General features: G+C 42.2%; 1 protein-coding gene across 4 annotated transcripts in view; it reads right to left on the reverse strand.

The window, feature by feature from the left end:
• Positions 1 to 13,120, reverse strand: part of STX8 (syntaxin 8) — a 106,830-nt gene that overhangs the window by 92,545 nt on the left and 1,165 nt on the right. For all 4 annotated transcript variants that reach the window (XM_075519205.1, XM_075519203.1, XM_075519206.1 and 1 more), the window contains exons 3-4: positions 9,841 to 9,935; positions 7,993 to 8,103 (exon numbers count right to left, since the gene is read on the reverse strand). In XM_075519205.1, coding sequence (XP_075375320.1) covers positions 7,993 to 8,103; positions 9,841 to 9,935 — 206 coding nt within the window. The remainder of the gene's footprint in view (positions 1 to 7,992; positions 8,104 to 9,840; positions 9,936 to 13,120) is intronic.

Consider the following 13,120-nt stretch of genomic DNA (forward strand, 5'->3'; position numbering starts at 1 on the left):
ATCTAGGGTTAACAACATCTGACAAAATTCTTAAATAAAGCAAACGGAACATAAAGCTCTTTGGTTGCTAAAAAGAGCACGACTATTTCTGCCTGTTTAAAAAAAAAAAGCCAAGGCAAGCAAATTTGAAATCATTTGCACCGCTCGCTCTCTCATTCCCCCCTAATAATCTGCCCTATTCTTGTAGGTTGGGTCATGACAACTGGTCTGCTCGTTACAATAATCTTTTTGACATGTTTGGTAACTACCTTCCCACACAACACAGCATAACTTCCTACTTCCTCTGATCTTACCATGTTTCGCTTTGGTGGTGTGAAGATTAAAGCTTATCCAATTAGCCACCCACTGCCTCCGCCAAGTTAATCACTTAAATCTTTGAAACCGTCACAGAGCAGTGGAGTGTGCAGATAGCTTTTGATTATAGGAGCAGATTTAACTAATTACGAGGCTTAGCAATGTGCCCAAGTATAAAAGATGATGGGGTTTAAAATCAGGGAGCTATGTCACTGCTTAACAAGGGAGGGCTTATCTTCCAGAAGGCATTGTTTCAGTGATAATTCTTATAAAACTTCCCAAGTAACTTAGATTAGTCAACCAGCACTTACTTTAGACCAAGACCACACATCAAGGCTTACAGCTTTAGAAGACTGATCAGCAAGACTGAATTTTAAACAAAACCTGGGTCATATGACAATTGGTTGGATGATCACTTGAACATTCCCTTAACGATACAGTCGTACAGTGGGGCTCTTTGAAGTGCCCACAGCACCTCAGCTTGGCTTCACAGGTCAATCTCCAAGGCAATGGCGAAGAAGCGGGGGTATTCTCTCACTTACAATTTAATTGCTCACACTGGCAGGTTGCGTATTTTAGGAAGCTCCAAGCTAGTAAATAAAACAAGTATAATTTTAACATACAAAACAAAAGCTCTCTCCCCCTCCAAAAAAATCAGGAGAAGCCACATGAGCACAAGCACTTCCAAATTCCCTCCAGGTACCTTCCCAGGCGGAGACTTCCCCACAAGAACCACTCCCGACGGGAAGCCTACAGAAGGGGCAGCAATCCCTGCAGCTGGCAGAGAACTTCCCCGGCTCCACCAGCGCAAGAACCAAGAGCGGTATATCTCACATTCAAGGAAACGCCATGTTGCTCTTGACACCGCTTACCTGCGGTTCAGTTAACTGGTCCCACTGGCTTCAATGACTGGAAGCTGCACAAGCCAACTGCCACATGGGATGCTGGACAGCCAATGTGCAGAACACAGCTACTTTGCGGCACCTCCAGGATCACTAATTCCTGCCCACAACATAGGCACGGCAGCTTCACACCGCAGAACAAGCGGCTCCCAACCACCTCATGCTCGTACAGGACAGCAGGTGCCCACGGAGGAGCAGCACAAAGCAAGCAACAAGGTGGAAGTGTGTTTGCACAGTTGTACAGGCACACTTATCTTGGAATAACACGTCCGCTCAAAATGCTGAGTGTCCGGGTGGTGGAGTTGCAGCAAGAAACTACACAGAGGAGAAGCCCTACACCAGGGTAAATGTCCCCAGGGAAGGTTACCTTTATAACAACTTTTACACTCACATTTTATTTCATAGCAGTCTCACTTTCCTACGCAAACCCTCAAAATATACACTGCAATAAACATTTCCATCAGAGATTAATCTTGCTATTAAATATTACCATCTTCTTTCTACACCATCGCTTAGTTTCTGTGCAAGATTGGACATAGCACAATACTAAACATATTATAAAACAGCTTATATAGTCCTCATCGAAACAGTCTCACCTCTGCAGCCCACTTGCACTCCTCGGGAATGAGAGAATTACAAGAGAGGCGAATTCTTTCTAGAAAGAAGCTGCATCTTGTATAATTACATCCAGAGAAAAGGTGAAGGGACAAATCTACTCCTGTGAGACTATTTGTCCTGTTCACAAAATGATCAACAACTCCATCATCACCTGCAACTCGCATCTCTGCGCCCAAGGCAATGGACTCCCCCCTCGGTGCCATTCAGAGGGCTACTTTCGGGGCAAGAGGCAGCACTTGCCCCGAATCTCTAAGTTCACACCTGAATCTCTGCCCTCTGCACGGCGGCTGAAGTCTGCCTGACCACAAGCAACAGGAACATGAGCCTCCAAGCAGGTCTCAGCTTGGCATTTGTTCTCACTACAGACCCAGCACGCCCGCACCAGAATAACACAACAACCTTGGGCAGGAAACTTCTGGTAGTTTTGAGCAAACTTAGGAGGCAAAACAAAGCATGGAGCTCAGCCTTGAAAGCTGCCCTCCTACTGACATTTTTTCCTGAGGCTAATGAGCAATAAGCTTTAATAACAGGCATGCAGGCAAAACCTGAAGCACAATGCCTAAAATTACAGGGTTTGACTTGCTTTTCTCTGTTGTGTTTAAATATCCATTCTTTGCTATTCCTTATAAATGCAAGTATATGCAGTTTTCTCATAACCACAGTCCTGACTTCAGCAAGGTCCTTAAGGAACCTCTGAAGGTATGCTCTGAAGGAAGAGAGATGCAAACTGTCCCTTGAACACAGACCAAACTGAGGAGACTTCACTATCTTACTGGAATCTTCCTTAAATTTGGGGTGGGCACAACAACCCTCGGGTTTTAACAGGCGCTGTACCTGCTGCTTGCGCAAGGACGCACTCACGTCTGCGCACGCTGTAACCTACAGAGTGCTTCCAGGTGACAAGTGGTACAAAGGGAGATGGCTCGAGTACAGAGACATGGTTTAGAGGATGAGGAGGGTGTTGAGACAATTACAACCATGTTGGCTGGTAACTACATGGCCAAAGACACATTAATCCTGGAAAATCCTGTCCCAGCCCCTAGATTTGATCTTATGAATCAAGCCTCAGACGTTCTTGAGCGTGGGTTTCTGGATGGACAAGTCACCTCTTCTTCCACCCTTTCCATTGATCTCCTAGACACAAGCCTAACCGCATCCGACATCAGAACTCCGTAGCTGCAGTCGCGAGGGCTTGCAAGAGTAACTGGTAGGGAGGAAGGAAAGCAGGAAGGAGTTTTAAAGGCATCTAAACAACTATTTTTAATCTTATTTTCCAAAGAGCATTTGCTCCTCCATAAACAGCAGCCAGACTCACAAAAGCATTTAAGCACCTAATGGCTTATTGATTAAAGTTGGGCACTCGATGCCTATTTGGCATTAGGCAAAATGCCTGTTTGGAATAAGACCTAAATGCCCTACATCTGACAGAAGAGTATTTAAGCAGAAAAAATGGTAACCCACATTAAGAAATAATAATAATAATATGGACTCTCCTAAAAGTTATCTAGGGTAGCTATTATTTAAGGTGTTTTGTGTCCCACAGCTATCAAAAGTTTTCTATATTTTTGAAAAATTCAAAGAGAAACCAAGAAAGGCATGTTAAAGTACACACAGTTTGTTTATTCACTGGTGATCGACATATACTTCCACATACTGACTACCTGGTCAGGCAGAAGGAGGAATATTCTTGATTCCTTTGCCTCCACAAACGTTTAAAGACTCACAAAATTTTGATATTGTGATTTCCAGAAAGTCAACGTTTCTATTTGCTTTTTTCACTTCTCGCTTTCAAATAGTGTGAAACTGTGGGGATTTCTACTCCATTAAAGTCTCTGTTACAATAACCTGCACAGATCTCTTTCCAAGGAGAAAAGAGGGCAGAAGATACTGAAATTGCCTATTGAAAACCAATTAAAGAAAATTTAACTGACCCTGCTCAAGTGGAGCCACATAAACAGCACAACCTTTCCCCTGGAAAATTCCAGTTGCATCTTAATTAAGGCCGACAACGCCGGAAGGTAAACTAATGCTATACCAAAGTAATGTAGTGTCCTGCCCTGTGTTCTGGCCCAAGTTGTCAGTTAGGATAAATACCAAGAGCATTAAGGCCACTGTACTTCACAATCAGAAATAGCTTTACAGCAGTTTTCAAAGGATGTAAAACTCACTGAATGGTGACCAAATATAAACGAAGATTAATTCTAGTAAAACCTTCACAGTTACAGGCCATGGGGACAATAAATATGTGATCAGTGGTGCAAGAAGGTTAATGAAAGGAATGACTGCTGGAAAGAAAAAGACTTCTGAAAATGTGTGCTGTCACATCAGAGATGGATTAGATACAGAAAACCAATACAAAACCAGAGAAAAGTGTCACTGCTAGAACTTAATCAAACAACATGTGCTGATTTTTCTAATGCAGTGGGAAAGCTGACTTTCAGACTTCAGACACGCTGAAGAGTGAGTGGCCTTTGCCACCTACTGAAATCCTAAGCAGGCTGTTCCAGAAGTCTGCAACCATTTTAGAGAAACCCAGTGCTGTAAATAGCAGCTTAACCCTACCAGAAGCCATCGTCTTCTGTCCCCACAAACAGTATGGCAGGCAGGGGAGATAAGCTCCTTCCCTACTGACCTACGTGCGGGCCAGGCTCAGGCAAGAGAGAAAGGTTTGACTTATTGGCATAAGATTCAGGCCCTGGCTACATCTCTGCCCACACCGCTGAAAACAAGACCTACAAGGGAGAATATGGAGGGGGTGTGAACTCACCAGGCAGAGAATAGTTGGCATAGTTTTATCCATTTTTAATTAAAGAAGTTAAAAGAGAACTATAAAACTTCAAGCCTTGCAACACTAGCAAATAAATACTTTCTCTGATGTTATCTTGTGCTGGAAAATACTGGTTTCCCTGATCATTTCTAATGGAGCTTGAAATTATCATGAGATTTTGATATTTTCCTCCCATCTGCCTAAACACCTTCACGCCAGGGCAGCTCGAGGTTGAATCCTTGCCCTCTGTCTGCTCCACAGCAGAAACACGCCAACGTTGCCCTGCCATAGCAGGGATGGCCACGCTTCAGAAGGTCAGATCAGTTTAAGGACTGCTCAGAGCAGGAGACACACAAGAGCTTCCTCACATCATCAGTCCCCGTAGATGTTTTGCCCTCTTGCTGTTTTACATGTTTCATTTGACTCAGCAATAGATGTAGAAGCCAGCACCAATGCATCAACTGGATTTGCACTGCACTCTGGAGGCCAAACCTAGAACACTTAAAGGATTTGATCAAAGTCCACAGTTTCACCATCCGCACCAGGCGTTACATTGACAACGTCTGGTTACGCAAAGATGACAAACCACAAAGTGAAGCACGTACTTCGGCTGTACCAAACGCCGCACCGGAGAACAAAAGCAAGCAGAAACCAACCTCTACACCATGTTACTGAACAGACCCTCACAAAACATAAATACACATGTGAATACAGAAAACTATCAGTTAAACTTTGAGTCTCTCTTATACCTGCTCCAAGATACACAAAGTAAACAAGCTAGGGAAAAAAAAAAAAAAAAATCTTTTTTTCAACTGCTATGGTAGGACACAACGCTCACACTGGTACCGAATTTTTTACTATACAATAGCTTCAAAACTGTCACTGTCTTTTTCAAGAGCACAGCCCTGAAAAGGGACTGGTTCTCAAAGAACATCAGCAAAAAGGCTCATGTGTTTCTTCAAAAGCGTGAGGAGTTAAAAGCATATGAAGTTTTGTTCTGTTCCAAGACTGAGGGCTGACGTATTGCAAAAAGGTGAGAAACTTTCTCAGGAGGGCTCCAACGCTCTCCTTCCCACAAGTAACCTTACATGTGCACGTATAAAATGCAACACTGTGTATTTGCTACAGAAAAGGTCCCGTGAATACAGTGCATTAGAAAATGTCTGCCGTTTAGAAGCACAAGCTAAAAATTTTTTAAAATGTGTATTTCTATCACATGTCCATATTGGAGAAGTACAGTTGCACTCTTCAGAGGCAGATGTCACTACACCACGGGTCAGCAGAGGTGAGGAAGTTCTGCTCAGCCACATCCTATGACCCAGACCACACATGCAGCATTGTGCAGGGCCTACAGGGCAAAGCACAGCCCCTTGCACAACCCACAGCCAGCCGAAGAAGTCTGTGCCTGCTGCATTAAAGCTTCCCACACATCAACAAAATAGGTGCCTGGGCCCAACGGCTGTGATTCATATAAAACTTCTGAGAACGTATGTTCACTTTTTAAAAAATATGAGGCTTTAAAACAAAGTTTTATCAATTACAGTCTACAATCGAGAGTAATTTCATTGACCATGGAAATACAGCAAGCTCTGCAAACTCAGAGACTGCAGCTCCGCTTCTCTTCTGCACCATTTTGCAGGACAGAAGATTACCTGAATCTGCAAAGGAAAAATTAGGAAGAGCAAATGCAATTACCTGTGCTGGAATTTAGCCAAAATGGTAACTCTCACACAGAGCAGTACCTAGTGACCTGCATGGGATCAGGAGACAGGTAAGTCATACTCTTTCGTAGCGGGGCTTTTCATTTTTTGCATGAATGTTGGCTCAGAGCTAATAGAGCTCAAAACATATCACCCAGGGAATCATGAGGATGCTTCTGAAGTTGTCCCTCAACACATGTCACCTCAATTCTGACACACCACAGCCCTAATCCTGTGCTAAGGTAGTAGATTACTACCCATTTGCTTGCAGGGGAAGGAGGAAATGGCAGCTTCATTTTGTTGCCTGTAGCCTGGCTACCAGCTTAGGAACAAGGCTTATTTATTACTACCCCTTTTCTTCTCTCTCTCCTCCAGCAATTAATTCATTAGACGGTTTAAATGCATTAAAAGAAAAAGGAGTCTCAAAGAAAAAAAATCAACTTTTACAACACAGATGAAGAGGCAGAAGAGACAGAGCCTCATTAGCAGAGCCTTTAGATCACCTGTAGCACATGTAGAGCTCCAGGCTGAACCCAGGAGATTCTCTCTCAACCAGTGGGGATGTCACTGAAAACACAGGGGAAAGAGGAGGAACAAGGAGAAAAGGGAGGGTGGGTTATGCTATTTGAATTGGGAAAGGAAAGAGAAGCATAACATTCACAGGAATCTCTCCATTCTGCTGCTCAGCAAGCATTTTTAACTCGGTATTTAGCGAGACGTAAAAGCTCCTGGATGGAAAGCAGCTGCAAGGAGCTCCTCAGGAAGACACACGCATGCTCATGCAGAAACTGAAGCTGCCAAAAACTCTGAAGTACAGCCAAGGGGAGCAAATACTCGCAAATAGAATTCCATAGGCAAAAGCTGGTGCTGACATAACTGGAAACAGATAAAATTCAAAAGGCCATTAACAAAGCACTAGAAACAGCCCGTCCTTCCTTATTCCACTGCACACTGAGTTTGCAGAACTGCAACATCTGCAGTAAAAGATGTCTTTTTGTATAATTATATACCAAGTCTATGCCTAACATGGCTTGCATGTTATGGACACAGCACCTGTGTGACTCCCACCAAACCCAACTTATGTACTGCCAATAATTTATTAACTTGCACAAGAGACCTGAATTTCACACTTCAAGAAAAGGCTCTGCCTTTCTTCCTGATCAGACAGAGACCACCAGCGATGGACTCTTTTAAGAACCTGTTAGAGATGACAAATACAACTCCTTCCACTAGAAAGGGGCTATATAAGAACTGCATAAGGAGAGCACAACTTGCAGGCTGTTAACCATAATTATTTTTCCCAGCTGTGAAGGACATACCAAGATGGAAATTAAAATTTGAAGGCCCCTGCTGACTGCTGCACAGTATGATCACTGGGGACCATTTGAAGCTTAAGCCTCATCCTGACAGTTTTCTTTCCAACAATTCGTGTAGAGCTTGTACGGTGGCACCCATCAGTCCACCTCAGTGACTGACTCTGCTAGATCACTTAGCCAGTATCACCTCTGCCAAGCAACTCTCCAGTCCCTCATCCTCCCCAGCTTTATAGACATATGATACTGTCACTAAAAAATCCACATGACCTCTAAGCAAATGAAACTGCAGTTTGCTACATGGAGAGGTAAATGAGTTCAACGGATGCATTTAACATTATCTTCAGACATACTCAAAGCACAAATCACATTGTTCATTTGAGGTGACAATGCCGTACCTTATCACATCTGGTTCTGTGCCTTCATTCTTGTAAGATGCCTGAAGTTGTTTCTGTCGTGTGAGAAGGTCATCCACCAAATTCTGCCTCCTGTCTCCCTCCAGCTGTGTGCTGATGATACTTGGTTAAGGACCAAACTTAAAAACACTGAAAAACTTTAATTTTATTATATAAAATAATACCTGTTATACATTCTTAAAATAAGTTAGACCTCCTGATCATCAAAATTAACTAAAGTAACTATTTTAACTCAAGAAAAGGCTGTAACATCTAAGAGAATGATAGGCCACATGTTTCCGAATAAAATCTGCTGTTATTCTAAAAGTGTTTGTTAAGTTTACACATCTCAAAGAAAAAGTTTCATACAGTGACCACAGAGTGATCTTCAGGTCATCATCTCAAAGTAATAAGAGAACTGGAAGGCTATTTACTGCCAAATTAGCATAAGTATTAAGAATAGCATTTCCCCCTCCAAAATCCAACATAATTCTTCTTTCATTTATTACTAAGAAGTCCTACACAGTTGATTTCTTCTATAACATTGGCAATGTGTAACAGTACTGGACGGATCAAGCTCAGGGAAGGATGAGTCTTCTTAAAAGACTCATCTCCAACTTACACTGTTATGATATAAACGGGGCAGGTTCAAACAGAATAGAACTTTTAAAATCAGCAGGGTACTTCACAACTCATTTCACTGGAGACTCGTAACACAGACCAGGTGAGTAGCTCCCAGCCAAGTGCTCAGCAAACAACCAAAAATTTACTTTGAGCATGTTTCCATTTGCAATTCATCAGCAGAACACCCTGATAATCACTGACACAGCAGAAAAACAATTCATGCAGTCTCTCTGAAAGACAAGATGCCCTGAAGTGCTGCAGCTTCGACAGGGGAGATGTGTTTGCATTTTTTAATCAATCTTAGTGACATTTTGAAGGACTACTAACTCTTCCAAGTACTGTTCAGTAGATTATGCAATAGCTGAACTGATTTGTGTATGTTTTCTGCCACAGCAGTAGCATTCGTCTGCTCTCAAGCACTCACTGGACAGGAAAGTTTTACCTCGGCCATCAGCACAGCACTCAGGGGCCCGTGCTTTGAAGGGATTTCTGCTATAGTAAGCTTGAAATTAAACATTTATTCATTAAATCAGATTGCTGCTGGATACCTTCAGGGAGACAGACATACTTCTTTGACTCCTTAAGCCTGACTATGCCAGCATATGGAAAGAGCAGCAAACCCAAGCCAGGCCACAGGGTAACGATCCTGAAAGAAAACCTGTGATTTCTTTCTGAGGCATATTTTAAAGCATTTTGGCATCATTCTGAAGATGCAGTTCCATTGCTCCTTAAGTCAGTCAAAGTCAGGGCTGCCACATCCCTGCCCACACCCTGGAACAAGGCTTTGTCCTTCCTTTTTGCAAGCACTGGCACTCCTGCAGCCAGTGACCGAGCCAAGAGAAAATAACAGATTCACGAGTTTTCTGCTAGACTAGTGATCTTAGCTCACAAACCAGCCACTCAATCAGCAGTGTCGGCACAGTGCACAGGCAAGACGATGGCAGCTCTGAGATTATTCAGACCATCTCGTTAAGTTTCTCTCTGACACAAACGTAACCAAAGCCAGCCTCATGCCTACCATACCAGAGATGCCCAGGCTCCCAACTCTTCCTGCACTACAGCTGCAATGAAAATATTAAACAGCAGCATGAACAAAGTTCTAGTGACAAAGTCTTCTAAAAATGGAATGAGGGAAAAACCCTAACAGCGTGGCAAAGCAATTTAGCATATTTTTCCACTCTCTCCCACAATACAGAAAGGTCAGTGAGTTAATGTTTACACGGATACATTTGGTGTGTTGATACAGCCCGAAGCAGTAAGTCCTTCAGCTGATCAATCTTCTCTCTGAGATTCTGCAACGACGATCTGATAATTACATTGAGCTGAAGGGGAAGAAAGAGATTTTTTTTTTTTTCAGTCTGAGTTATACTTGCATAAAATTTAATACTACTACATGCAGGTGACAATGTACTTAACTTCAGCTATACTGGTGTAAAGGACTCCATTCTAAACCAAGAAAGTCTGCCTCAGAGCCACAAAGGGAACAATCCAGTTAACTGGTTTGGAGTGCTTACAAAATAATGAGATAAATAGTACTAGTTTCATAAACACAATTCTAATGCATTAATGCTGTTTAATATGGAGAGCTTTCTTTCAAGTCTTTATAAACACACTCCTTTATATGGGCAAAACATTTCAGCACATTTTAATATTTTCCAGTTAGTTTTCCAGTTCTTTCCTCTGATGTTTAATACAAATACAGGCACCAGCTTCTTCTGCCACCAGGTTTCTTTCCCAGCTTCCAGGATTAAAGGGAAGGTTGCTACAGGTTCAGACATTCCCTCCACTGAACTCCTCCAGACTTTAAACTACAGATCCCAAAGAAATTCAGATTTCCTCCATTTCCCTTCTCAGCAGCACCTATGACTCCTGACCCTTTCTCACAACTGACCTGCCCAAGATTCAGATGTGTCTGTTCGTACTAAAAAACATAGTTAAGTCGTTCACATTCTTCCTTGCTGCAAGCAAACCCAAGGTTTGCAGGAATCCTCCTCCTCCTGTCTCCCCACCCCTTCCCAAGTTAGGCTGACATTATCCTCTGGGTTTTTCCTCCATAAATGTTATTTCTTTTCACTCCAGTTATGTAGAACAGACTAGGAAAAAACACTGTAACTGCAATTAACTATGCAAGTCATCCTAATTAAGACTTTATGTGCTTCTTGTTTACAAGATATTAGCCCCACTGTGGGTTACAACGGTTAGCAACCTCAGATGCTCTGCGTGATGAACTGGTAACAGAGAAGGAGTACTTGCTTTGACTCTCATTCCTGGGTTCTTGAAGCCACAGAGGGAGCAGCCAGACACCAACGTCTCACTGAACAGTCGCCATGCTGCCTAGAGCTAAACTGCACTCAGTATCTGCAGAGGGATGGAGCAGGAGTTCCCCAAAAAAACCCCATCTGATAGCATCAGCAGTTTAAATCTCTCCAACTCAGTGAGACTTTTTCTCAAACACAACCAAATACAACGACAGAAAGTGGATGCAACCACGCTGAGGCAGTCTTGAGAGCACACAGCCGAAGTGGAGAGCTGCAAAATCCACCTTCAGACCCAAAGCCACTGAACACTAAGGCAACATTTCCAAAGCCAGGATGGGGTATAAATGCTTTCAGGAAAGTTCAGTCCACTGCATACCCTCTAGCTCTGCAATTAGGTAATAAAAGGTCTTTTCATTTCACTTGTACATTTCCTGCACTCATGTCCAGGTGGAGAATGCTGCATTTAATTGGCCCAGAACAGCAAAGTAACATAAAGATATACATGTCCAAGAAAGTCATCTAACATACAGACTCCCTCTGCTACTCTGCCCAGAAATTGCAGCGCTGCAACAAAAGACTTTATTTCCATTAAAGAAAAAAAGAAAAAAGAAACCAGTGGAAGTTTTAAGGTCTGCTCAATAGAGCAGAGTTCACAGATGGTAAGTGCTGGCTTGAAATCTTTCCCTACAGTTGTTTGTTGGGGTGGTTTTTTTTTCCCCATTTTAAATTTTATGCTCTATTTTTTGCTCAGCAATAAGCAACAGGTTTTTTTAGCCATGCTAATGGCAAAATACTATAAAAATAAAAACTTGTTTACATTTTCCCTACCAGGGAAACATTGTACAAAGACTTTTTCTCCATTAAAACATTCAGGAGTCACAGAATATGTGACTGCTCAGCCGTGGATTTCTCAACATGCATTTCTGTTGTGAAAACATCTCTCTCATTGTTGGAAACTTGTTTATAGTAGAATCAAACACTGCCAAATATTCATCTTTAACTGTTAATGGATTAAAGGGGAACTGCACTTGGAAAACACAGGGCACGGAACAAGTGATTTTATGAAGAAATAAGTCAACCGTGTAATGTTTCCATAAAACACAACCTAGGAGAGTTACGATACAAGAAGGGCTTCAAACAACAATAATACAATGTTTTGTTGGGGTTTTTCGGAACACGTCACAGGTTGCAGTGATGCCAATAGAGCATTTTGTCCTCTATAAATACAGATAGATTAACCAGCAATCTTTTTATTAGTCTTCTATTGCTTGAGTATGTATCTGTATAATTTCTAAAACTTCATCATCTTGAAAGCCGGGAGTTTAATCACCACCTCTAAACACCCCTCTCAACTCTACAGCTAGAGAAAAATATTTCTTTCAAATCCCACCTCTTTGGGCCTTCTGAAATCTCTTTTCAATTCATGCCAAATTTGAGTCATTCATTAAAAAGTACTGATTATTGTACAAAGCCTACACAGTTTTCTTCAATATTTCTTCAAGGGAAACATTTCAAAAATGACATTCTATTTTAAAAGCTATCAGCAAAGAGACTGGCAAAGAAGATTCAGCAATCGCGCATCACCTTACAACCCTGCTATAAAGAGGGGCAGAGTCTACAAAATAAATCAGTGGGGTTTTAATTACGCACATTATTACAAAAGACTAACCCAAGGGCTTGCACGCATTTTCATCTTAACGCAGTCAAGGGAGAAGTTAATGGCATGATCCCTGGGGTGTGTGATCAAGCAGGCTCCTACGCCTCTTGAAGGAAAGGATGAGGCTTTTCGTCCTAAAGAAAGCAGCCTCCCGAGATTCTTTTTATTTTATTATTTAAACAGGAAGCGTGACAAGGTGGAGAACATAATATCCCCGGGTAAGCTCTAACTTCTGCTTCTCATTCATATTTAACTCTAGTCTTGTATTTTGTTAGAAATGTAGCTAAAAAAGGCCACAAAATTCATATTTCATCTGATCTACAGCCACTACGGAAAGGAAGCAAGCCAGCCCTGGGGGGAAAAAAGAATATCTGTTCAATATTTACACAGAAAGGAGTACACAGAAGCTGACATGCATCCCAACATCTCTTAGATTCAGGATGTCTGAAAACAGTTCTGTTCCTGGCAGCGACAGCCCTGAGCAGTCAGCAGCGCGTGCCCAACACTCCCACGGCTTCTCCTTTTCTCTTTTCGTAAAACCAGCATTATTGCAGGCATAAAAGATTCATTACTGTTAAATCCAAGCTTATTT

Source organism: Mycteria americana, chromosome 16 (assembly GCF_035582795.1).
Source record: "Mycteria americana isolate JAX WOST 10 ecotype Jacksonville Zoo and Gardens chromosome 16, USCA_MyAme_1.0, whole genome shotgun sequence".
NCBI classification, from domain to species: Eukaryota; Metazoa; Chordata; class Aves; order Ciconiiformes; family Ciconiidae; genus Mycteria; species Mycteria americana.